Source organism: Bombina bombina, chromosome 6 (genome assembly GCF_027579735.1).
Source record: "Bombina bombina isolate aBomBom1 chromosome 6, aBomBom1.pri, whole genome shotgun sequence".
NCBI lineage: Eukaryota > Metazoa > Chordata > Amphibia > Anura > Bombinatoridae > Bombina > Bombina bombina.
Genome location: NC_069504.1, coordinates 390,639,928 through 390,667,874, shown reverse-complemented (window position 1 = coordinate 390,667,874; position 27,947 = coordinate 390,639,928). Strand labels below are relative to the sequence as shown.

Here is a 27,947-nt window from a genome sequence, read left to right as displayed (position 1 = left end):
ATAACGTAGGTGGCGGTCGGCAGATTAGGGGTTAAAAAAATTTAATCGAGTGTCGGCGATGTGGGGGGGCCTCGGTTTAGGGGTACATAGGTAGTTTATGGGTGTTAGTGTACTTTAGGGCACAGTAGTTAAGAGCTTTATGAACCGGCGTTAGCCCAGAAAGCTCTTAACTACTGACTTTTTTCTGCGGCTGGAGTTTTGTCGTTAGAATTCTAACGCTCACTTCAGCCACGACTCTAAATACCGGAGTTAGAAAGATCCCATTGAAAAGATAGGATACGCAATTGACGTAAGGGGATCTGCGGTATGGAAAAGTCGCGGCTGAAAAGTGAGCGTTAGACCCTTTTTTGAATGACTCCAAATACCGGCGGTAGCCTAAAACCAGCGTTAGGAGCCTCTAACGCTGGTTTTCACGGCTACCGCCAAACTCCAAATCTAGGCCTATGTGTAGGATATTTTATCCAACAGTGTATGTTCAGCTAACATTGTGTAATACAGTTTTGTGTATAAGAGAGTATCTTTAAAGGGACACTAAACCCAAAGTTCATTCTTTAATGATTCAGATACAGCATGCAATTTTAAGCAACTTTGTATTTTACTCCTATTATGAAATTTTCTTCGTTCTCTTGCTATCTTTATTTAAAAAGCAGGAATGTAAAGCTTAGGAGCCGGCCCATTTTATGTTCAGCACTCTGGATAGCGCTTGTTTATTGGTGGCTAAATGTAGCAAGTGTAACCCAGGTTTTGAAACAAAAATGGACCGGCTCCTAAGCTTTACATTCCTGCTTTTTAAATAAAGATATCATGATCTGATATCTGGTTAATTTTCTAAGCGCAAATTGCTACTGCAAGCTTGCAGTAGCAATAACCAGTCACTTGTAATGTGCCAGTTTACGGGCGTGATAAATAAGCACTCCACTTGTAATTCAGCCAAATATGGGATATTAATAACCTTAAACACAAAATCTACTTCCTTAAAAGAAAAAAAAGAGGTACATGTTTATTTAAATCATGAAAAGACTTTACGTACATATTATATCATTTCACAATATAATACATATACATAATACACTGTATACACATATACAATATACCCACAATCCATCAGCTGGGTATATTAATCATGTCCTAGTTTCAATATTGTACTGTAACAAAAAGTTTCTGTTGACACAAGTCAATTGCATTGTCATTCAATACTGTGTAAAGGTACCATTTACATTACACCTTCAATGCAGGTGGCAATACTGCTTTTAAAATTCCACCAGTGGCAAAGAAGCTTCACCTCCTACAGAGAAGTATATGAAAATGCCTCTTGGCAAGACTGCCTTCAAACACAGATTTCAGCCCTTTATAACATTTAACAGCCATCTTGATTGTAAGACAGACTCCTTTTTAAAATATCACCATTATCATGTTGCTTTTAACATCGGGGTCTAACAGAGGAACCAGGGGTAGTAGAAACATAGTGCTTGGCCAGGGCCGTCTTTAATATTGACTGGACCCTGGGCAAAACATTTCTTGGGCCCCCCCCACCTACCCCATGCAATTTCGCTCTCCACCCCAACATCCCAAAAAACAACTAAATCAATTTTTTTATTTTTTATTATTAGCCCAGTGGTGGATCATCCACAGCTGGGCTAATCATTTCAAAAAAATGAAATAAATTGCAATATGTGAAACTGGACCTAAGCAGTACTAATAAGTAAATAAATATATAAATTCCTCCACTGTGGATTCATTTAATATTCTTTTGAATGTGATTCTGGTGTGAGGTTAGCTGGTTAAAGAGATTTAGGGCAGCTAACAGGAACAAAGCAAGGTAAAGACTGAGGAGGAAGCATGGAGGTGCAGACAAATATAAGTTTACTGACTAGAACAGCAGAACTATGGGAAGCTGTAAAATCTGAGACAGAGAGAAAATAAAAACTATAAAAATAAACCTTACATTAATGTGTGAAGTATCAGCATGACACTATACATCAGCCAAAGCAGCATATGTCACTTCTTTGCTAGGAACAAGTTCCCTCTCACCCTGCACTAGACAATGCTGCATGTGAAGGGGCGTGTGTGCACTCACTTATTCTTCCCACTGACATCTTTCTACAAAGCACTCCTCCCCTAACAAACTTCAGTTAGTTGATCTTAGGGCCACAGCAGAAAGACAGGGCTAAGGGGACCAGCAGACTGGATGCTGTCTGTCCAAGACTGCATGGATACAGTGCGAGATGAGTCACACAGTCTCAAGACTGAAGAGAGCAGTGTATGCAGCTGCACAGATGCTCAAATCCTCACGTGCCTGCCGCTCCAGCTTTCTGCTGCATGCGCCTACAGTCAGCCCTACCCAGAAACAATCCCCACAACCAGAGTAGTTACCTGGTAACAGTGGTAACCCCAGTAGGACCTTTTCTAATGCAGTGGGAATGGCTGGATGCCGAGTTAGGGCTTTGCATTCAGTGCTGCACAGTGCACATCTTAAACAGCACATGGCAATAGCATGGCATGTCACATGACACCGGCACGGTCTGGCACAGTTTTTTTTTTTTTAAATATAAGCAGAGTACTTTTGACTGTGACAGTATTAGGACTGAATGTGTGTGTTCCCCATGTCACATCAGCAGTCGGGTATGAACCATAAAAAAAAAAAAAAAAAAAAAAAAATTTTTTTTTTTTTTTTTTTTTTTTAGGACTCTTGGGCCCCTCAACAGAGACTGGGCCCTGGGCAGCTGCCCCTTTTGCCCTGTGTTAAAGACGGTCCTGTGCTTGGCACACACTAAGAAACTCCAGAATATAAACACTGCATCTATAAATATTTAATTACTACATAAAGCTGAAAAGTTTGTAATCTATCTTTCTGTGTCTCATTAAATAATGTGCTGCCCTATTGTATTTAAAGGAATAGGAAAGTCAAAATGAACTTGCATGAATCAGATAGAGCATGTAATTTTAAGATACTTTAAATTCACTTCTTTTATCAAATGTGCTTTGTTTTCATGGTATTCCTTGTTGAAAAAGAGTATGCACATATCCTACTAGCTAATTGGTGCCTGCACGCATTTGTCTCTTGTGATTGGCTAACTAGATATGTTCAGATAGCTGCCAGTAGTGCAATGTTGTTCATTCAGCAATGGATAACAAAAGACTGAAGCAAACTTGTGTTGTAGTTGTGCGTTAGGGTTAAAAAGCAGCGTTGAGAGGTCCTAACGCTGCTTTTTAACGCCTGCTGGTATTACGAATCTTGAAATGACAGGCTCACCGCTCACTTTTTTGGCCAGACTCGGAAATACCGCAAATCCACTTACGTCAATTGCGTATCCTATATTTTCAATGGGACTTGCATAACGCCGGTATTACGAGTCTGACAAAAAGTGAGCGGTAGACCCTCTCCTGTCAAGACTGGTACCGCATTTTAAAGTCAGTAGTTAAGAGTTTTACAGTACAACGCCGTAGCATAAAAAAAGTGCTAAAAAGTACACTAACACCCATAAACTACCTATTAACCCCTAAACCAAGCCCCCCCCCACATCGCAAACACTATAATAAAATGTTTAACCCCTAATCTGTCGAACCGGACATCGCCGCCACTATAATAAACATATTAACCCCTAAACCGCCGCACTCCCGCATCGCAAACACTATTTAAATATTATTAACCCCTAATCTGCCGGCCCTAACATTGCCGACACCTACCTACATTTATTAACCCCTAATCTGCCAATCCCAACGTCGCTTCCACTATATTAAATGTATTAACCCCTAAATCTAAGTCTAACCCTAACCCCCCTAACTTAAATATAATTACAATAAATCTAAATAAAATTACTATAATTAGCTAAATTATTCCTATTTAAAACTAAATACTTACCGATAAAATAAACCCTATGCTAGCTACAATATAACTAATAGTTACAATGTAGCTAGCTTAGGGTTTATTTTTATTTTACAGGCAACTTTGTATTTATTTTAACTAGATACAATAGTTATTAAATAGTTATTAACTATTTAATAACTACCTGGTTAAAATAAAGACAAATTTACCTGTAAAATAAAACCTAACCTAAGTTACAATTACACCTAACACTACACTATAATTAAATTAATTACCTAAACTAATTACAATTAATTACAATTTTAAAAAAATATCTAAAGTACGAAAAAAAACCCACTAAATTACAGAAAATAATAAAATAATTACAAGAATTTTAAACTAATTACACCTAATCTAATCCCCCTAACAAAATAAAAAAGCCTCCCAAAATAAAAAAGCCCTACCCTACACTAAATTACAAATAGCCCCAAAGTAATCAGCTCTTTTACCTGTAAAAAAATATTACAAATACCCCCCCCAACATTAAAACCCACCACCCACACAACCAACCCTACTCTAAAACCCACCCAATCCCCCCTTAAAAAACCTAACACTAACCCCCTGGAGATCACCCTACCGTGAGATGTCTTCACCTAACCGGGCAGAAGTGGTCCTCCAGACGGGCAGAAGTCTTCATCCAAGCCGGGCAGAAGAGGTCCTCCAGACGGGCAGAAGTCTTCATCCAGACGGTATCTTCTATCTTCATCCATCCGGCGCAGAGCGGCTCCATCTTCAAGACATCCAACGCGGATTCCTCTTCTTTCTTCATCCAACGACTAAATGAAGGTTCCTTTAAATGACGTCATCCAAGATGGCGTCCCTTCAATTCCGATTGGCTAATAGAATTCTATCAGCTAATCGAAATTAAGGTAGAAAAAATCCTATTGGCTGATGCAATCAGCCAATAGGATTGAACTTCAATCCTATTGGCTGATCCAATCAGCCAATAGGATTGAGCTCGCATTATATTGGCTGTTCCAATCAGCCAATAGAATGCAAGCTCAATCCCGTTGACGTCATTTAAAGGAACCTTCATTCAGTCGTTGGACAAAGAAAGAAGAGGATGCTCCACGTCGGATGTCTTGAAGATGGAGCCGCTCCGCGCCGGATGGATGAAGATAGAAGATGCCGTCTGGATGAAGACTTCTGCCCGTCTGGAGGACCTCTTCTGCCCGGCTTGGATAAAGACTTCTGGCCGTCTGGAGGACCACTTCTGCCCGGTTGGGTGAAGACGTCTCATGGTAGGGTGATCTTCAGGGGTTTAGTGTTAGGTTTTTTAAGGGGGGGATTGGGTGGGCTTTAGAGTAGGGTTGGTTGTGTGGATGGTGGGTTTTAATGTTGGGGGGGTTTGTAATTTTTTTTTACAGGTAAAAGAGCTGATGATTACTTTGGGGCAATGCCCCGCAAAAGGCCCTTTTTAAGGGCTATTTGTAATTTAGTGTAGGGTAGGGCTTTTTATTTTGGGGAGCTTTTTTATTTTGTTAGGGGGATTAGAGTAGGTGTAATTAGTTTATAAATCTTGCAATTATTTTATTATTTTCTGTAATTTAGTGGGGGGTTTTCGTACTTTAGATAATTTTTTTAAATTGTAATTAATTGTATTTAGTTTAGGTAATTTATTTAATTATAGTGTAGTGTTAGGTGTAATTGTAACTTAGTTTAGGTATTATTTTACAGGTAAATTTGTCTTTATTTTAACTAGGAAGTTATTAAATAGTTAATAACTATTAAATAACTATTGTACCTAGTTAAAATAAATACAAAGTTGCCTGTAAAATAAAAATAAACCCTATGCTATATACAATGTAACTATTAGTTATATTGTAGCTATCTTAGGGTTTATTTTATAGGAAAGTATTTAGTTTTAAATAGGAATTATTTAGTTAGTTGTAGTAATTTTATTTATACTTATTTAAATTAAATTTAAGTTAGGGGGGGGTTAGGGTTAGACTTAGATTTAGGGGTTAATAACTTTATTATAGTGGTGGTGACGTTGGGGGCGGCAGATTAGGGGTTAATAAATGTAGTTAGGTTGCGGCGACATTGGGAGCGGCAGATTAGGGGTTAATAAATATAATGTAGGGTTCGGCGATATTGGGGGCAGCAGATTAGGGGTTCATAAGTATAATGTAGGTGGCGGCGGTGTCCGGAGCAGCAGATTAGGGGTTAATAATATAATGCAGGTGTCAGCGATGTCGGGGGCGGCAGATTAGGGGTTAATAAGTGTAATATTAGGGTGTTTAGACTCGGGGTTCATGTTAGGGTGTTAGGTGTAGACTTAAAAAGTATTTCCCCATAGGAATCAATGGGGCTGCGTTAAGAGGTGTTTGAGGGAAAACTGCTCGTTAGCACCGCACCCCTGTTAACGCAAAACTCGTAATCTAGGTGACATTTAAGTTAATTGTCCACAGCATATATCCACAATTACCACAGTAATGCAAACATTAACATACAACATAAAGTAATTAAAACTGTTATTTTATAACAAAACATTTTATTGTTTTATTGTCCATGGACATTTACCTTGGAAAACCTCTTGTAGATGTTTATCTTAAAGAAACAGTAGATTTAAAATTAAATTTTGATGATATGAGATAGAACGTGCTATTGGATGCTGCACACATATGCCTTGTTATTGGCTCACCCAGTGTGTTCAGCTAGCTCCCAGAAGTGATTCGCTGCTCCTAAACCTACCTAGGTTTACACTTCAACAAAGGATACAAAAAAACAGAATTTATGCTTACCTGATAAATTACTCTCTCTTGCGGTGTATCCAGTCCACGGATTCATCCTTTACTTGTGGGATATTCTCATTCCCTACAGGAAGTAGCAAAGAAAGCACATAGCAAAGCTGTCCATATAGCTCCCCCTCTAGCTCCACCCCCCAGTCATTCGACCAAAGGTTAGGAAGAAAAAGGAGAAACCATAGGGTGCAGTGGTGACTGTAGTTTAAACAAAAAAATGTTTTACCTGACTTAAATGTCAGGGCGGGCCGTGGACTGGATACACCGCAAGAGAAAGTAATTTATCAGGTAAGCATAAATTCTGTTTGCTCTTGCAAGGTGTATCCAGTCCACGGATTCATCCTTTACTTGTGGGATACCAATACCAAAGCTTTAGGACACGGATGAAGGGAGGGAACAAGACAGGTACCTTAAACGGAAGGCACCACTGCTTGCAAAACCTTTCTCCCAAAAATAGCCTCCGAAGAAGCAAAAGTATCGAATTTGTAAAATTGGCAAAAGTATGCAGTGAAGACCAAGTCGCTGCCTTACAAATCTGTTCAACAGAAGCCTCATTTTTGAAAGCCCATGTGGAAGCCACTGCTCTGGTAGAATGAGCAGTAATTCTTTCAGGAGGCTGCTGGCCAGCAGTCTCATAGGCCAAACGGATGAAGCTTTTCAGCCAAAAGGAAAGAGAGGTAGCAGTCGCTTTCTGACCTCTCCTCTTACCAGAATAGATAACAAACAAGGAAGATGTTTGCCTGAAATCCTTAGTTGCTTGTAAATAGAACTTTAAAGCACGAACTACATCAAGATTGTGTAATAGACGTTCCTTCTTCGAAGATGGATTAGGACACAGAGAAGGAACAACTATTTCCTGGTTAATATTCTTGTTAGAAACAACTTTAGGAAGAAAACCAGGCTTGGTACGCAAAACTACCTTATCTGCGTGGAACACCAGGTAAGGTGAATCACACTGTAAGGCAGATAATTCTGAAACTCTTCGAGCAGAAGAGATAGCTATCAAAAACAAACTTTCCAAAATAACAACTTAATGTCTATGGAATGTAAAGGTTCAAACGGAACCCCTTGAAGAACTGAAAGAACTAGATTCAAACTCCATGGCGGAGCCACAGGTTTATAGACAGGCTTGATTCTGACTAAAGCCTGAGCAAACGCTTGAATGTCTGGTACCTCTGCCAGACGCTTGTGTAACAGGATAGACAAAGCAGATATTTGTCCTTTTAAGGAACTAGCTGACAATCCTTTCTCCAGTCCATCTTGGAGAAAGGACAATATCCTGGGAATCCTAATCTTACTCCATGAGTAACCCTTGGATTCACACCAACAAAGATATTTCCGTCATATCTTATGGTAGATTTTCCTGGTGACAGGCTTTCTAGCCTGAATCAGAGTATCTATAACCGACTCAGAGAACCCACGCTTTGATAGAATTAAGCGTTCAATCTCCAAGCAGTCAGACGTAGAGAAACTAAATTTGGATGCTTGAACGGACCCTGTATTAGAAGATCCTGCCTCATTGGCAGTGACCATGGTGGGACAGATGACATGTCCACTAGGTCTGCATACCAAGTCCTGCGTGGCCACGCAGGCGCTATCAGAATCACCGAAGCCTTCTCCTGCTTGATTCTGGCAACCAGACGCGGGAGGAGAGGAAACGGTGGAAAAACATAAGCCGGATTGAAGGACCAAGGCGCTGCTAGAGCATCTATCAATACCGCCTTGGGATCCCGGGACCTGGACCCGTAGAGAGGAAGTTTGGTGTTCTGACGGGACGCCATCAGATCCAACTCTGGGGTGCCCCATAGCTGAGTCAGCTGGGCAAATACCTCCGGGTGGAGTTCCCACTCCCCCGGGTGAAAAGTCTGATGACTTAGAAAATCCGCCTCCCAGTTTTCTACTCCTGGGATGTGAATTGCTGAGAGATGGCAGGAGTGATCCTCCGCCCACCTGATTATTTTGGTTACTTCCGTCATCGCTAGGGAACTCTTTGTTCCCCCCTGATGATTGACGTAAGCTACAGTCGTGATGTTGTCCGACTGAAATCTGATGAATTTGGCCGCCGCTAGTTGAGGCCATGCCTGAAGAGCATTGAATATCGCCCTCAGTTCCAGAATGTTTATCGGGAGAAGAGTTTCTTCCCGAGACCATAAGCCCTGAGCTTTCAGGGAGTCCCAGACCGCACCCCAGCCTAACAGACTGGCGTCGGTCGTTACGATGATCCACTCTGGCCTGCGGAAACATATTCCTTGAGACAGGTGATCCTGAGACAACCACCAGAGAAGAGAATCTCTGGTCTCCTGGTCCAACTGAATTTGAGGAGACAAATCTGCATAATCCCCATTCCACTGTTTGAGCATGCATAGTTGCAGTGGTCTGAGGTGTATCCGAGCAAAAGGGACTATGTCCATTGCCGCAACCATTAGTCCAATTGTCTCCATGCACTGAGCCACAGATGGCCAAGGAATGGAATAAAGAGCTCGGCAAGTAGTTAAGAGTTTTAGCTTTCTGACCTCCATCAGAAATATTTTCATTTCTACCGAGTCTATCAGGGTTCCTAGGAATGGAACTCTTGTGAGGGGGGAGAGAGAACTCTTTTTGATGTTCACCTTCCACCCGTGAGACCTCAGAAAGGCCAATACAATCTCTGTGTGAGACTTGGTTCTTTGGAAAGTTGACGCCTGAATTAAGATGTCGTCTAGGTAAGGCGCCACTGCTATGCCCCGAGATCTTAGAACCGCCAGGAGGGACCCTAGCACCTTTGTGAAAATTCTGGGAGCAGTGGCCAACCCGAAAGGAAGAGCCACAAACTGAAAATGCTTGTCCAGAAAGGCGAACCTGAGAAACTGGTGATGATCTTTGTGGATAGGAATGTGCAGATACGCATCCTTTAGATCCACGGTAGTCATATATTGACCCTACTGGATCATTGGTAAGATTGTCCGAATGGTCTCCATCTTGAATGATGGGACTCTGAGGAATTTGTTTAGAATTTTGAGATCCAGGATTGGTCTGAATGTTCCTTCTTTTTTGGGAACCACAAACAGGTTTGAGTAAAACCCCAGTCCTTGTTCTGCAATTGGAACTGGGTGGATCACTCCCATTGTATGTAGATCTTCTACACAGCGTAAAAACGCCTCTTTCTTTGTCTGATCTGTAGACAGACGAGAAATGTGGAACCTTCCCCTTGGAGGAGAGTCCTTGAATTCTAGAAGGTATCCCTGGGCTACAATCTCTAATGCCCAAGGATCGTGTACATCTCTTGCCCAGGCCTGAGCGAAGAGAGAGAGTCTGCCCCCTACTAGATCCGGTCCCGGATCGGGGGCTACCCTTTCATGCTGTCTTGGTGGCAGCTGCAGGCTTTTTGGCCTGTTTACCCTTATTCCAGCCCTGGTAAGGTTTCCAGTTTGCCTTGGGCTGTGAAGCGTTACCCTCTTGCTTTGCAGCCGGAGAGGATGAAGCGGGGCCGTTCCTGAAATTGCGAAAGGAACGAAAATTAGCTTTGTTCTTTGTTTTAAAGGCTTTGTCCTGAGGGAGAGCATGGCCTTTTCCCCCGGTGATATCTGAAATAATCTCTTTCAATTCAGGCCCGAATAGGGTCTTCCCTTTGAAAGGAATGTTCAAAAGCTTGGATTTAGACGACACATCGGCCGACCAGGACTTTAGCCATAGCGCCCTGCACGCCAAAATGGCGAAACCTGAATTTTTCGCAGCTAACTTAGCTATTTGGAAAGCGGCGTCAGTGATAAAAGAATTAGCTAGCTTTAGAGCCTTAATTCTATCCATAATTTCCTCATATGAGGTCTCCGTCTGGAGCGAGTCTTCCAGCGCCTCAAACCAGAAAGCAACTGCAGTAGTTACAGGAATAATGCAGGCAATAGGTTGGAGAAGAAAACCTTGTTGAACAAAAATTTTCTTAAGTAAACCCTCTAATTTTTTATCCATAGGGTCTTTAAAAGCACAACTGTCTTCAATTGGTATGGTTGTGCGTTTAGCTAGTGTAGAAACAGCCCCCTCCACCTTAGGGACCGTCTGCCACGAGTCCCACATTGGGTCAGATATGGGGAACATTTTCTTAAAAACAGGAGGGGGGACAAAAGGGACACTGGCCTATCCCACTCCCTAGTAACGATATCCGCAATCCTCTTAGGGACCGGAAACGCATCCGTGTAAACAGGGACCTCTAGGTACTTGTCCATTTTACACAATTTCTCTGGTATCACCAAAGGGTCACAGTCATCCAGAGTAGCTAATACCTCCCTAAGTAAAACACGGAGGTGTTCTAGTTTAAATTTAAAAGCCAATGTATCTGAATCTGTCTGAGGAGGAACCCTTCCTGAATCAGAGACTTCTCCCTCAGACATCAAATCCCTCGCTCCCACTTCAGAGCTTTGTGAGGGTATATCGGATACGGCTACCAAAGCGTCAGAATGCTCATAATCTGTTCTTAAAATGGAGCTATCACGCTTTGCAGGTAACACGGGCAGTTTAGATAAGAAGGCTGTAAGAGAATTATCCATGACTGCCGCTAAGTCTTGTAATGTAAAAGGGTTAGACGCACTAGAGGTACTAGGCGTCGCTTGCGCGAGCGTAACTGGTTGTGACACTTGGGGAGAGGCAGACGGGCTACCCTCGTTACCTTCAGTCTGATAATCATCTTGGGCCACATTCTTAAGTGCCACAATATGATCTTTAAAGTGTATAGACATATCAGTACAAGTGGGACACATTCTGAGAGGGGGTTCCACCATGGCTTCTAAACACATTGAACAAGGATTTTCCTTAGTGTCAGACATGTTTAACAGAGTAGTAGAGTACACAAACAGGCTTGGAATCACTTTAATCAAATAAAAAACACAATTTGAAAAAAACGTTACTGTGCCTTTAAGAGATAAAAAGAGCACACAACTTTACAAAACGGTGAAAAATGCAATAATCTTTCTGAAATTTTCACAGTATGTAGCTAAAGCCTTAATAAGATTGCACCCCAAGTTTCAAAACGATTAACCCCTTAATGCCCAAACCGGAGCAGCCTAAAGCCAACACCTGGTTAAATCACTACAGCACCTTGCCACAGCCTTGCTGTGGCCCTACCTTCCCTTAGGGATCAGATTTGGGGGAATATAGCTTCTTTTAGGCCCTCAAACATCAGCAGGACCCTCCATGTGAAACAGCATGAACTTATCTGCAATTCTAAGTGCGCATCTGAGGCCTAGTAAATCACTCCTAAGTGACTAAAAAACAGCCATGTGGTAATAACCCCAGAAAAAAAACAAAAGGGCTTTCAAAGTGTCTTGCAAAACGATTTTTCCTTAGCCAAACAATCGATTGCCCTGAATAAGTGTCAACCAGTATATTAGCCCTATTATGTAAGCATTCAATTCCTTACTAAGTCTGTAAACATAGCTTACCCTCCCCACATGGGGATCTTGTCAGTCTTCTAGCATTATCTCAGTCTTGTCTAGAAATAATTGACTGAACATACCTTATTGCAGATCACCCTGCAAACAGTTCCCCCCAACTGAAGTTTTCTGGTACTCCTCAGTCCTGTGTGGGAACAGCAGTGGATTTTAGTTACAACATGCTAAAATCATTTTCCTCTCGGCAGAAATCTTCATCACTTTTCTGCTAGAGAGTAAATAGTACAAACCGGTACCATTTAAAATAACAAACTTTTGATTGAAGATAATAAAACTACAATTCTAACACCACATTCACTTTACACTCCAGAGAGAGACCCTAGTGCTTAGAGCCAGCAAAGAGAATGACTAGGGGGTGGAGCTAGAGGGGGAGCTATATGGACAGCTTTGCTGTGTGCTCTCTTTGCTACTTCCTGTAGGGAATGAGAATATCCCACAAGTAAAGGATGAATCCGTGGACTGGATACACCTTGCAAGAGAAAAATTACATTTGAGAACAGAAGTCAATTAAAAAGTTGCTCTATCTGAATCAGGAAAATTTCATTTTTACTTTACTGTTACTTTAACTAATGATGGACTATCTTGCCCTGATCAAGCTATCACTCTTTAGAATGTTGCAGATTACACTCCAGCTTCTCTGCAGTAATTATTAAAACACAATTTTAAATTACAAGAAAAATTGAAAAAGTTAAAATACATTGCTACATCTATTTTACAATGCATAATTAAAAGCTTTATCAGAAATTACATTTTGGGTGTAATGTCCCTTTAAAGAAGACAGGGTGAATGCTAATTATAAAAAGTTACAATAATTTGAAAAAAAAAAAAAGTGGTACTAACCTTTCAAGTTGTGAGACTTCAATGCAAAAAGCAGTGCCAACTCATAGCAAAGTCTGCCACGTTCATATTGTTTTTCTTCCACAAGCATGTGTCCTAGCCAGTTCAGCACCTGTACCAGCTCTCTCTCTGCGTCATCATTGTCCTGTATTTCTATGTACAACTGGAAAGACTTAAGAAAATATCTTTCAGCCATAACGACTGATTGGCATAATATGGCCAGCCTCCCAAAGTTGGCAAGGGCTATGGCTTGATTCCTCCTGTTCCCAGTTTCAGTGGCCATTTTAAGTGCTTGCGAGTACCCTTTGGATGATTCAAGTACCTTTTTATCCATCTTCAGGGCATTTGCTAGGAGGTTATGGACAACACCACATTGTGTGGTGCTATCAGTTTCCTGCATTGATTTTAGAAGAGATGTCAGAATCTGACACGCTTGTTCAAAGTCACCATGTAATATATACATCCATCCCAAAAATAGAGATACTTCAAAAGTCTCTTCTTCACTAGTCCACCTACCCAGTTCAACAGCCCTTTTTGAGTAGGAAATGGCACCAGACAGAAGACCATGCTGGAGGTACAATTTGCATAAAATAAGGCATAAAGTCCTTTGAGCTTTCACATCTCCACTTTCATAGGAGCAGGATAGTGCACACTTCAAGTAAGGAGCAGCTTGAGCAGGAATGTGATTAATTTTTCTAGTGCAACCATCAATTTTGGAAAGGTTTTCAATAACTACAGCAACTCTCCACATAGGGGACAGCATCTGTTTCGCACCAAGAGTCTTGCACAGTCTGGCAGAGGCCAGTGCTATATGAGGAAGATATTTTTTGTCATACAAATAACTTAAAACAGGCATTACACCTACAGAAGAATGTAACATTTGATGACATGAGGTAATGAGCAAAAATTGCAAACGTTCCACAAAAGGCAGGGCCTCATCATATCTTCCAAGTTGTTGGAGAAGTCGAAATACAAGAAAGCAAACTCTGGCTTCAAAGGAAGAATTATTTACAATGATAGACTTCCTAAAAAGGAATTTTAGCACCTCAAGCTCATTTTCTGAACTAAAATTATGTTGGGGTAGGCAGATTAGAAGGCTGGATGCCTTCTCCAACAATAGCTCCTGTTTGTGTTTCAGATTTTGTTTCAAGTAGATAGCAGAGAGGTTCCCATATAAAGCAGCCAATAAGTGCAAATCAAGAAATCCCTGACTGATGACACTCAAGGCTTCTTCAAAATAAACCCTAGCTTGGGAGAGCTTCATTCTTTTGGCACAAATTCGCCCCAGAAGGAAACAACAACGAACGTGCGCCCAGGGCATCTGACTCCTCTTTGCCCAGTTCCGAGAGGTTTCCAAGTAGAACAGCAGATCTTCCTCTTCTGAAAACCCGTAGAATGTAGAATTGAGAAAAGACATGGGGAGGTCATATAAGGGGTGGAAGTAGGGTTCATATCCATCTTTATTGAGAAATGTTAGGACTGGATCAAAAACCTCTAAGTCCTCCATATCACCAACATTCAAGTCAACAAAAAATTTGGGGTCATCAATATCTTCCTGACCATGTATATGGAAGCCCTCGACTTCACCCTTACACTCTGAATCCGGGCTTGACTTTTCGGATGCACTACCTTTGGATGACCCAGTGATAGTTTCATAGTTTTCCCAGCTTTCTGACTTGTGAATCATACAATAGTCTTCATTTATACCTAGGAATACAATAGAGAACAAGGAATATATCAATTAAATGATTCTAGCTACAATAGGCAGAATTATTTAAACCCGCAGAATTGTTGCTACCATGTAATATCAGAAGCCATATTGCATAAACTGAACAGTTTGAATGTAACCCATTTTTAAATACTGTTTAACAGAATTACTGGTGAGAAGTAGCAACCATAACTCAATTATTAAAATGTTAAAATATTGAATATTAAAGGGACAGTAAAGTCAAAACTGCACTATCAGAGTGTGCAATTCTAAACAACTTTCTAATTTATTATTATCAAATTGACTTTGTTCACTTTATATCTTTTGTTAAAGAGTTAACCCATGTAGCCTGATAGGACCTAAGGAGCGTGCACGTGTATTTAGCATTCTATGACAGCAGCATTTGCAACTTTGTATAGCAACATGACAAATGTTGTATAGCTATTACAAACATTGTTGCAAATACTGCTGCCATAGAGTGCTAAAGACACGCACACGCTCCTGAGCTCCTATGACCCAACCTGGGTTAACTCTTTAACAAGGGAACAAAGTCATTTTGATAATAGAAGTAAATTGGAAAGTTGTTTAAAATTGCATGCTCTATCTGAATCAGGAAAGTTAAATTTTGACTTTACTGTCCCTTTAAGTAAAACAAAACATAACAAAAATAAAGGAGGCATTGCAGATGTTTTTGTAAGACAATCTAAAAAAATGTTATAAAAAAACATGCATGGTTGTAACTTAAAGGGATACTAAACCCAAATTTATTTTTCTTTAATGATTCAGATAGAATATGCAATTTTAAGCAATTTTCAAATTTACTCCTATTATCAATTTTTCTTCTTTCTCTTGCTATCTTTATTTAAAAAGCAGGAATCTAAAACTTAGGAGCCGGACCAAATTTGTCAGCATAGTCTACCCTGAACTTTGAGAAAACTGTCACCAAGTACTTTGCATTACTTTGCTTTTCCATGCAGGAAGGACAAATGGCCATACAATTAAATAAGCAGGATTTCCTGTAAAGTACTATACAGCAGGTAATACAATAATCAGAGATATGGGAAAATGTAACTGTATTCAATAAGGGTTCACTGATTAAGTCATAACAATTCAAAAAGAATCACACAGAAAATAATGTCTCTGCCCTTTCAATGCTAACAATGAGGCCTATTTAACAAAGGTCTGTCGGACATGATCCGACAGTGCGGATCAGGTCCGACAGACCTCGCTAAATGTGGAGAGCAATACGCTTTCCGTATTCAGCATTGCACCAGCAGCTCTTGTGAGCTGCTGGTGCAACGCCGCCCCCTGCAGATTCGCGACCAAGGGGTGTCAATCAACCCGATCGTACTCGATCGGGTTGAATTGTGGCGATCTCTGTCGGCCTCCTCAGAGCAGGCGGACAGGTTATGGAGCAGCGGTCTTTAGACCGCTGCTCCATAACTTGTGTTTCTGGTGAGTCTGAAGGCTCGCCAGAAACACGGGGCGTCAAGCTCCATACGGAGCTTGATAGATATGCCCCAATTAATCAACTGGTACAGTAAACCCAACTGGCGTTTTATAAATTGAAGGGGAATCTATTCAAAAGTTTTCAATCACCAATAAGAAAGAGCAGCACTTGAATTGTCTTTTTTGCTTGGAGAAAAAGTGAAGAAAAAACGGTTTTACTTTTGATGGAACTGAATACAGGTATGGTAGTTTTTCAGAAGCATACAAAGATATGCTGTGAGGGCTCGTGCACCAATATTCAAATGCCACACCCTCTCAGAACGTCAGTAGTGACACAAATGAAGATTTCACTCACACAATACACACTGCCGGCTTTGGTTCACAGGCCCTCACGGCATATGTGCATATGCCGCTGAAAAACAGTAACGGACTGCATTTATTATCCTGTGGTCTGACAGGTTCCCTTTTAGCAAATCTCACTACCCTTGATTGCAGGTAGCGGGCAGCTGCTCGTGGAATGCCGTCCCTGCTTTCACGTGGCCAATCGTGCACAGACAGGGGCTGTCAATCACCCCGGTCTGACTAGTCTGAGTGATTTTAAACTGCCAGATGGAGGAGAGGTTAAGAAACAGCAGTCTGATGATTGCTGCTTCTTAAGTTCAGCTACATACTCGCTCGTGAGAGCCAGCACCAAAGGAGCTCCAAAGCTGCACCTGAAATTGATAAATGGCGCCCATTATGTTTTACTAGCAGCATTTTTGCTAATGCAAGTATATTGAAAAATTACTTTTATTTAAAATTGGAATGCACTCACACACATTGTTATTTTATACTTTCTATCCCTTTAAACAGCTTTTAATTCACATATATGTAATGAACTAAGGCACACCACACAATTAATAAAAAAAATTATTAGGCAATTAAAATAACTGGACCAATAACAACTAGCTCATGGATTTTCTAAAGCAAGCTCCTGGCCTAAACCTCAAGATAACCAGTGAAGTAAGTCAAATAATTGTATCCTTGACCTGAACAACTTCTTAAAGGGTAAGTTCTAACTATTGTGACGGTCAATAAGCCCCTAAATGTGTTATTTGTTAAATTATATGTTTGTTGAGCATTTGGACCAGCAGGTGTTTCACTTTATTCTTACATAAAATCCTTAGAAGTCTTACACCACCATGTTTTTAAAATTATTGTGGCCCTTCTCTTTCATGAGTAGGTCGCTGCCCGAGGATCTAGTTGAAACATTTATTTATTTTATGGTTTAATTCCTGTATATCAGCAATAAAAGTTTTAAAGGTATATAACAAAACAAAATTTATCTAAATTGTAAAAAATTGTAAGAGTATTACCAGTTTTTATTATGTATCTCCAAGAGTGCCAAGCATGTTAAAGGGACACTGTACTATAAAATGTGTTTCCCCTAAATGTGTTCCAAATTGTCCCTTTGTTTTAGCTTTTATATTTGACATAAATTATTTTGCTCATATAATGGGCTGAGCCTGCAAGCAGACCTGCTAATGCTATCTATTTCTAAACATAGCTATTTTAGATGTAAAAATCTGTGTCTCTCAACTAACCCCCACTGCTAATGTCTAAGTAGTTATTTTATAGAGAAGATGTTTGTTATTCATATTTTGATTGCAAGTGGTGGTTTCTACAGGCAAAATGCTATTTCAAATAAAATAAAGGTAAAGGAGATGCCTGCAGAAAATAAAATACACAGCAGCAAGTATAATGGACCACTGTAAACACATTAGAGGGGAGTACAATATCCCTTTAAATTACCATGTTCATGGAAGTGAGTCTCCAGGATCAGTTATGTTAAGGTGTATTTTTTTTGTAACAAAATTAACCCCTTTTTTCATATCACATTAAAAACAGAAATTGATTAAAAATGTGTCAGGACATGAAGGGTGAAAGACTATCATGGATTTCTGGATCAAAATGGACTAAGGAAATGATGATCAAAAACCCGCCAGTATGGAGAGAATTCACAAAAAAAGCCCACAAAGATTTTTTGTGTGAAGCGTTATATTGCATTTTATGTGTCTCTGGTTCACATCCAAAACCCTTCATAGATTGATGAAACATCTATCAGGCTAAAATGTTCCTTTCTAAAACTATTTGAGGTACCTTGTCCTACTGCAATTAGACCTGATAAAGGGGCGGGACCTGAAAGTGTTTGCTGTGCACATTTATAGCGTTCTTTTAGAGCTTGATCTTGTGTGATTTTATTATTTATTTCTTGTTCTATTACCCATTTGTAATCTGTGTATTTCTTTGTAATCTCACAGCGTTTGTGGGTCACAGAATATGAATTGATTTTGGGCTGTAATCCAAAGTGTATCTAAATAACAACACATTTTGTTTGGTTGTGCAACTAGCCCAATTCTAAGTAATACATTTATTTATGCATAAAACATTTTTGTTTTATTATTTTATGTATATACTGTCTATAAGTAGCGCTGTCATCATAATTACATAAGTTCTATTGTGAGTGTTTTTCTAGACACACAGCAACTTCTAGTTTAATTGTGATTATCTACATGATTCTGTTTTTTGTGCTAAATCTACTCTTAGCACTAGATGGCGCTCTCCTATCAAGCATTTAAATCTATGTTTATAGTCTACAAGTTAATAAATTTTAAACTCTACGAAGAATGTAGTTATTTTGTTTCTAAACAGGTCATTTTCCATTTAAAAAAAAAAAAAAAACTGGTCAGACACCCAGCTAGCCCCTGTCTGACTGACATAAGATTAAAACAGCTTGATTTTGGTAAAACTTGTTTAAAAGGTTGTAGTTCTATTAAAGGAAAACAGATGGCAGGTTTAATATTAATATTGTTGTCCAAAGATGTAGCGTAAACAAATTTTACTCACCAGAGGAGATCTTGTGATGCATTTCCACAGGTTCAAGACCATCTGTAAAAATCCGTAACAACAACACACCATAAGTTTTTGTTTTTATTCAAGTATGCTTTGGATCATTTTGAGTGCAAATATAAACAGTCTAAAACCAAATAAATCTGTTTTGAGGATAAACAAATAAGCCATAATTAATTTGTTTCTCTAAACTAGGGTTGTCCACAGGGCCGGCGCTTGTGTAAGGCAGTCTGGGCAGCCACGTTAGGGCGCCCCCAGCAGGGGGGCGCCAGATCTGCCAGCATTGGCAAAGCAGCGTGAGTATGTGCCCACGGCACACTAACTGTCAGAATCAGGACACAGTCACTTCCAGTTCCTATAAACCATACTTGCAATGCTATTAATTTTGCTGCTTTGCAGCATTTTTGCCAATATCATGATTTATATGTTACGTTACTTACATATAAGCTATTGGGCAGGAGCCAGGGCAGCACTGAGTCTGCAATGCTATCTACTATGCAGCATGAGCAGGGGAGGGCGTGTATGTGAAGGCAACTACTTGCGCATCAGCAACTAGCTGACTGAGAGACTTTGTGTCACATGCACAGTCAGTTAGTGACGTGGAGCCTGGAGGCGGCGGACAGCGGTGCAGCCGACACTCTCTCTGAGAGGCAAAGAGACATGCAGTGGATGCTGGCGCCTCGTGACTGTTGTCACTCACTGAACGATTTTGAAATTGAGGCTGAGCCACGTGAGTAACGCCTACCAACCCAGATGGCCAGAGAGACTGGCGGTGAACGAAGTGAGAGGTAGTATCGGGTCATGGTGATGGCGGATCATTACAGAAGAATTCCTGGCTGTATTATTTAATTTTAGTAGTAGTACCATATTCCATATATAAGATGCATACAGCTACTGTATATAACACAGTTGCTAACGGCACCACTTTTTTTTTTTCTCATCAACACACATTAGTCCCTCCCTATTAGCCTATGCACATCACTTATGTGAAGAACCCAGGTGTAATTTCTGTGTGGGGGGAGCGAGCTGATACTATATGGTTACTGCTTGCCTGGAAAAAAACATTGGTTCTGCATTAAATCATGGAGCGACATTGATAAAATATTAAATAACAAATATATATATATATATATACACACATATATGTGTGTGTATATATATATATATATATATATATATATATATACGTATGTATATATATATATATATATATATATATATATATAATTAAATTCCATAAATATCTCAAATATGAGAAATAAAGATATAACTTCCTTAATGTAATACTTGAGAGCTAAAAAAAAAAATCGGCATGTATTTGACAATTTAAGCGTTGTTTTCTTTGTTTTTTCAATTATAGCTTAATACCAATACAAGGTAATTGCTATTTTGTGCAAGTACTATAATACTGGGATTGTGAAATAAAAATTTGAATTTACTGTAGACAGATGGATGTAATGCTCTTGAAAGTATGTTACTACAATGAATGGGGAAGGTATTTAGGTGTTTTTATTTACAGTGCAATAGGGAATATCATACACAGCTATACATGCATTTTCAAATGGCTAATACAAACTAATTTTTTGAACTGCTAAATTCACTTTACAAAATCACAAAAACAAAATTTATGCTTACCTGATAAATTTCTTTCTCTTGCGATGTATCAAGTCCACAGATTCATCCAATACTTGTGGGATATTCTCCTTCCCAACAGGAAGTGGCAAAGAGAGCACCCACAGCAGAGCTGTCTATATAGCTCCTCCCCTAACTCCACCCCCCAGTATTTCGACCAAAGGTTAGGAAGAAAAAGGAGAAACTATAGGGTGCAGAGGTGACTGAAGTTTTTTAATAAAAATTACTACCTGTCTTAAATAGACAGGGCGGGCCGTGGACTCGATACATCGCAAGAGAAAGAAATTTATAAGGTAAACATAAATTTTGTTTTCTCTTGCGAGATGTATCGAGTCCACGGATTCATCCAATACTTGTGGGATACCAATACCAAAGCTTTAGGACACGGATGAAGGGAGGGACAAGACAGGTACCTAAACGTAAGGCACCACTGCTTGTAGAACCTTTCTCCCAAAAATAGCCTCCGAAGAAGCAAAAGAAGCAAATTTGGAAAAAGTATGAAGCGAAGACCAAGTCGCCTCCTTACAAATCTGTGCAACAGAAGCCTCATTTTTAAAAATCCCATGTGGAAGCCACTGCTCTAGTAGAGTGAGCAGTAATCCTTGCAGGAGGCTGCTGGCCAGCAGTCTCATAAGCCAAACGGATGATGCTTTTCAGCCAAAAAGAAAGAGAGGTTGCCGTAGCCTTTTAACCTCACCGCTTTCCAGAATAGACAACAAACAATGAAGATGTTTGACGGAAAACTTTAGTTGCTTGTAAGTAGAACTTTAAAGCACCATACCACCGTTAGCACATGGAACTCTTTCAGTACATGAGCCATGAGTGCATTAGGCATAAATAAAGTACTCAGGACTAGTCCCCTTTCTGTTAGGACTATACTTGCCCCACTAGTATGCATTTTTAGGTCTAAATTTCTGAACCTGGTCTCCTCAGAAATAATTAGACTGCACATACCTCAAAAACGTTTCTAGGAACAAACCTCTCCCTACACTGAAGATTCCGTTGTATTCCTCAGACCTCTGTGGGAAGGAAACATGATCTCAGTTACAGCTGCTGAAATCATCAGACTCAAGGCAGAATTATTCTTCCATGCTCTGCCTGAGTAAAAATAGCACACTCCGGTACTATTTAGAAAATAAAAAATTCTTGCTTGAAGACTTTAAACTAACATTTTCTATCACCTCTTAAACTTTACCAGCTTCCTATGAGCGCAGGCAAAGAGAATAACTGGGGGGTGGAGTTAGGGGAGGAGCTATATAGACAGCTCTGCTGTGGGTGCTCTCTTTGCCACTTCCTGTTGGGAAGGAGAATATCCCACAAGTATTGGATGAATCCATGGACTCGATACATCTTGCAATAGAAAATGTTTTTTTATGCAAAAGAAAAATAAGTTAGCTTAATGGAGCGCAAATAAAATGTACTTAGTATGGGGAGGTTTGGAGAAGGGCAGGGAGGTTGGTGGTATTGTCGGAGGGGTTTTATGGTGTCGTGGTGGAGATTGGGGGCGGGGGCGGAGGCGTCAAAATGCACCTACAATTCAGCCCCTCACCAAATCCAACAAGCAGAGTGCTCCTTCTGTCAGCGTCTGGTTGATACCTCTCTTTAATCATGTGCATCCAATGTTTGTTTATATGTATGTTACATTGTACACTAGATTTTTCTATGCATAAATGTTTTGTAGATGATCCATTTATATAGCCCATCTGGGAGTGTTTTTGTTACAATATATAGTTTTTTTTTCTTATTTTCTAAGAACATTGTGCTGATTTTCAGACTCCTAACCAAGCCCCACAGTGTCAGATGTATACACATGTTTACAGACTCCTGTTTATATCTAAACAGCTACTACACTCAAATAACTTAAGAATATAGGTAGTACTCAAGTAATAACGACACTTTACATATGTTGCTGTTATATGTATGGCGGGTCACAATGCTACAAAAACACTATTTGTTAGTATCATATTCTAGCTACTATCAACAGCATTTAGACATAATGAAATTCAAAAATAAATAATACTCAACAATGAGTTAACCCCTCATCACAAATAAAGGGACAGTCTACTTGAAAATGTTTATTGTTTAAAAAGATAGATACTCCCTTTATTACCAATTTCACCAGTTTGCATAACCAACACTGTTGTATCAGTATACTTTTTAACTCTGTGATTACCTTGTATCTAAGCCCCTGCAGACTGCTCATTATTGCAGTATTTTTTTTTTTACAAACTTCCATTTTAGCCAATTAGTGCTGGTTCCTGAACTAGCACTGTCTATCTGTGAAAAACTAATAAAATGCACTAAGATAAGAGGTGGCCTGCATGGGGCTTAGAAACAGGGAGAGATTTAGAGGTTTAGAGTTTATAAAGTATATTAATATAACAATGTTGGTTGTGCAAATATGGGAAATGGGTAGTAAAGGTGTTATCTATCTATTCAAACAATAAAAAATATAATGTTGACTGTCCCTTTAACCATACTCACTTTTTACCCTATCCCCCAAACCACATATAACCTACCACTGCTAATAATCAATCAAGATTGCAGAAGAATAAGCTCAAAGTCAAAACTGAACTCATCCATTCTTTTTGCTGGTTAATTGTGTTTAGCAGTGTCAGCAATGTTTAAGGTTAATTCCAGTTTGGGGGTCAGGTCAGCAACATAGAGAATTAAATGCTTTGGGGAGATTTTAATTAGGGTTAATAGACCATGACACTAGCACTCTTTTAATATTTGTAACTGTCCTAAAAAACAGATTAAAGAAGGCATTATCATTATTATTAAGCGGCCCACATATAAAACAAAGTCAGAAAATAATAGCAGGTTAAGTCTGATCAAAAAGCTAAAATGGAGCTACTATGAAAACATTTTTTTTGTAGTAGCTCCATTTTATTTTTACACCTGCTCTACAAATAGAAAAAAAATGACAAAGTAGAGTTTCTGTGGAATAATACAAACAGAAAGAGAATCTCTAAACCAGGAACAAACAGCTCAGTGTCACACCGCTCTAGCCTTTCTAGAGGCGTGGCGTCTCCTTCCCTGCTCGTTGCTAGGGGTTGTGTCGGATCCGGATGTGTGTGGCGCTGACGTCATCGTTGCACGCTCCTCTCTTCCTGATGCCGGTCCGGACGCCTGGTGCGAATCATGCGCCTATGTAAGTGCCATCACAACGATCTATTACTGCCCAAGTATAGGTGTTACCTTGTGTGCTCCTGGGTGTGATAGATCGTTGATTCATTTAGCCTACTCGTGTATAATCCCTGCTTGTCTGACTACTCTGCCTGCTATAACCCATAATTACTGGATTGATATACTGTTGCTGAACCCTACCTGTCTGAATACTTATTAACCCCTGTTCTGGATTGCCTATTTGTTGGCAAACCCTGCCTGCCTGACCATTCTAGTGGTGTGTCCTTGGACTGCTTTACTGTTGCCAAATCCTGCCTGCCTAACCATTCTTGTGGTTAGCCTTGGACTGCTTTGCTGTTGCCAAACCCTGCCTGCCTGACCCTTCTAGTGGTTTGAACTAGGACTGCTTTGCCATTGCCGCTGTTGACCGTCCAACCTGTGGTGAGTGCCGCCTTCCTCATCTTACTAACTTTCTCTGCTCTGGGATATTTCCTATCATTCCGGCTTGACGCCGGGATAACAAGACTACTGGCCGAGTTTGGTCCGATAGAGGAATATCCCACGAGCATTACACACAGTAGCTTGTTCGGAGTTACCACCTAGGAGCAGCCTCTTTTAGCCCCATTGTGCATTTTACAGAAGAGAACTGACATATATCAGTCTGATCCCGTCTAGCAAGGTCAGTCCAGCCCTGAAATACCAAGCAATCCTCCTCTGAACAAGGAACACGGCAATCTTAGACAATCGTTTTGGGCTTTGTTGAGCCCTGTCAATGAGGTGCAGCCATATTCCTCTAAGCACATTTGGTATGGAGTCCACGTCTGATTTCCCCATCACACTTAGAAAGACTTTCCTTTGGTCATACTGGAAATACATACAGAAAAAGAAGCACTCTACCAGGAATAGGTTTCTGTGGAATACGTTGAGCACTATTGTTGTAGATTTATATCAGTTTTCACATAACAAAGGTAACCCCTTTTCATGTAATTTAGCTGTGAAAACTGTGGATTTTCTCATTCTCAGAGCTGGAAAAGCACCTTGCTGACTTTTCAAAGCTAATTATGCGACATATCTTTCCCTTTTGGTTTTAACAGATAATATCTGCAAAGCAATTCACTTTAAACTATATTAAAGGGCCAGTAAACCTAGCAAATAATGTTATATAATTCTGCACATAGTGCAGAATTATATAACATTAGCTTAGCGCCAGGTTTATAAAGCAAATTGTTAGATAGACATTTAGCAAAGTAAACCGTACACCGCTCCTGGCTCTACTGAGCAGGTCTGTTTTCTTCTCTTAAGTGCATCTGGGCATGCTGTCTAATCACAGCCGGCCCGATCGCGCTATTAAACTCAATGTAGCTCGCTCCCGCTGCCAGACCAGAGCGAGCTACATTGATTTTAATAGCGCGATCTGGCACGCTGTGACTAGACAGTGAGCCCGCGATGTGCTTAGCAGAAGACAACAGACCCGCTCAGTAGAGCCAGGACTGGCGTTCTGTTTTCTTTGCTAAATATCTATCTAACAATTTGCTTTAGAAACCTGGTGCTAAGCTAATTTGCTGGCACTTTAATGACCAAGACTATCTCCAAATAAGGCAAAGTTTGGCTACTGAAAGACAGCTGTCCCTTTATGTCTGTAAGCGTTATGCATATTCTTAAATCCACTACTGTGTTTGTCTGTAATACTCACACTGGAAGGTTATTCTTATGTAAGTAATATCATGACTACTTATTGGTATGGAAACTACATAAAACACTTTCTAATGGGCTAGACAAAATATTAACAAGTTTCATTGGTTTAAGTACAAAATATATATAGAAAAAAAATCACATGAACTCTATCTACTCACCCAGCCTGTACACAGAGCTTATGTCTGTCTGGGATAGGCTGATTAAAAGATCCATGCAGCCGCGCTGAGTATCTTCATCCAGGAAGTTTAGGGAAGACTTTTCATCTTCACTGAGAAAGAGTAAGTTCTTATCACTAAAAAGAAAAAGGACAAAGCTTGTGATGTCATTTACCACCCGTCCCTTAAACAGTTTCTAAGTCATATTAAGATGTTGTTGCTGAATGTGCTTTGTTTATATATATATATATATTAGTGAAATTATAGTGATTTAAGTTGAATAGTACATATCACAGCAGCTGCTTTATTATTAAAGGTACATAGCAGTCAAACTTAAAATGTCATGGCTCAAATAGCATGCAATAACATAATTTATGCTTACCTGATAAATTTATTTCTCTTGTGGTGTATCCAGTCCACGGATCATCCATTACTTGTGGGATATTCTCCTTCCCAACAGGAAGTTGCAAGAGGATCACCCACAGCAGAGCTGCTATATAGCTGCTCCCCTAACTACCATATCCAGTCATTCGACCGAAACAAGCCGAGAAAGGAGAAACCATAGGGTGCAGTGGTGACTGTAGTTTAAATTAAAATTTAGACCTGCCTTAAAAGGACAGGGCGGGCCGTGGACTGGATACACCACAAGAGAAATAAATTTATCAGGTAAGCATAAATTATGTTTTCTCTTGTAAGGTGTATCCAGTCCACGGATCATCCATTACTTGTGGGATACCAATACCAAAGCTAAAGTACACGGATGAAGGGAGGGACAAGGCAGGCTTAAATGGAAGGAACCACTGCCTGAAGAACCTTTCTCCCAAAAATAGCCTCCGAAGAAGCAAAAGTATCAAATTTGGAAAATTTTGAAAAGGTATGATGCGAAGACCAAGTCGCCGCCTTGCAAATCTGTTCAACAGAAGCCTCATTTTTAAAGGCCCAGGTGGAAGCCACAGCTCTAGTAGAATGAACTGTAATCCTTTCAGGGGGCTGCTGTCCAGCAGTCTCATAGGCTAAGCGTATTATGCTCCAAAGCCAAAAAGAAAGAGAGGTTGCCGAAGCTTTTTGATCTCTCCTCTGTCCAGAGTAAACAACAAACAGTGTAGATGTTTGGCGAAAATCTTTAGTAGCTTGTAAGTAAAACTTCAAAGCACGGACCACGTCCAGATTATGTAAAAGACGTTCCTTCTTTGAAGAAGGATTAGGACACAATGATGGAACAACAATCTCTTGATTGATATTCTTGTTAGAAACTGCCTTAGGTAAAAACCCAGGTTTTGTACGCAGAACTACTTTATCTGAATGGTAAATCAGATAAGGAGAATCGCATTGTAAGGCAGATAACTCAGAGACTCTCCGAGCCGAGGAAATAGCCATCAAAAACAGAAATTTCCATCAATGGAATGAAGGGGTTCAAACGGAACCCCTTGAAGAACTTTAAGAACCAAGTTTAAGCTCCATGGGGGAGCAACAGGTTTAAACACAGGCTTGATTCTAACCAAAGCCTGACAAAAAGCTTGAACGTCTGGAACTTCAGCCAGACGCTTGTGCAAAAGAATAGACAGAGCAGAAATCTGTCCCTTTAAAGAACTAGCTGATAATCCTTTTTCCAAACCCTCTTGGAGAAAGGACAATATCCTAGGAATCCTAACCTTACTCCATGAGTAATTCTTGGATTCACACCAATAAAGGTATTTACGCCATATCTTATGGTATATTTTCCTGGTGACAGGCTTTCGTGCCTGTATTAGGGTATCAATGACTGACTCGGAGAAGCCACGCTTTGATAAAATCAAGCGTTCAATCTCCAGGCAGTCAGTCTCAGAGAGATTAGATTCGGATGATTGAAAGGACCTTGTAGTAGAAGGTCTTGTCTCAGAGGCAGGGTCCATGGTGGAAAGGATGACATGTCCACTAGGTCTGCATACCAGGTCCTGCGTGGCCACGCAGGCGCTATCAAGATCACTGATGCTCTCTCCTGTTTGATTTTGGCAATCAGTCGAGGGAGCAGAGGAAACGGTGGAAACACATAAAACAGGTTGAAGAACCAAGGTGCTGTTAGAGCATCTATCAGTGCCGCTTCTGGGTCCCTGGACCTGGATCCGTAACAAGGAAGTTTGGCATTCTGGCGAGATGCCATGAGATCCAGTTCTGGTTTGCCCCAACGATGAACCAATTGAGCAAACACCTCCGGATGGAGCTCCCACTCCCCCGGATGAAAAGTCTGACGACTTAGAAAATCCGCCTCCCAGTTCTCTACACCTGGGATATGGATTGCTGATAGGTGGCAAGAGTGAGTCTCTGCCCAGCGAATTATCTTTGAGACTTCCAGCATCGCTAGGGAACTCCTGGTTCCCCCTTGATGGTTGATATAAGCCACAGTCGTGATGTTGTCCGACTGAAATCTGATGAACCTCAGGGTTG

General features: G+C 40.2%; 1 protein-coding gene across 10 annotated transcripts in view; it reads right to left on the bottom strand.

Moving 5' to 3' along the window:
- The window catches only part of SH3TC2 (SH3 domain and tetratricopeptide repeats 2), a 297,382-nt gene that overhangs the window by 45,345 nt on the left and 224,090 nt on the right, over positions 1-27,947 (bottom strand). For all 10 annotated transcript variants that reach the window (XM_053717114.1, XM_053717115.1, XM_053717120.1 and 7 more), the window contains 3 exons: positions 25,527-25,660; positions 18,910-18,951; positions 12,870-14,573 (listed from right to left, as the gene is read on the bottom strand). In XM_053717114.1, the coding sequence (XP_053573089.1) occupies positions 12,870-14,573; positions 18,910-18,951; positions 25,527-25,660 (1,880 nt within the window). The remainder of the gene's footprint in view (positions 1-12,869; positions 14,574-18,909; positions 18,952-25,526; positions 25,661-27,947) is intronic.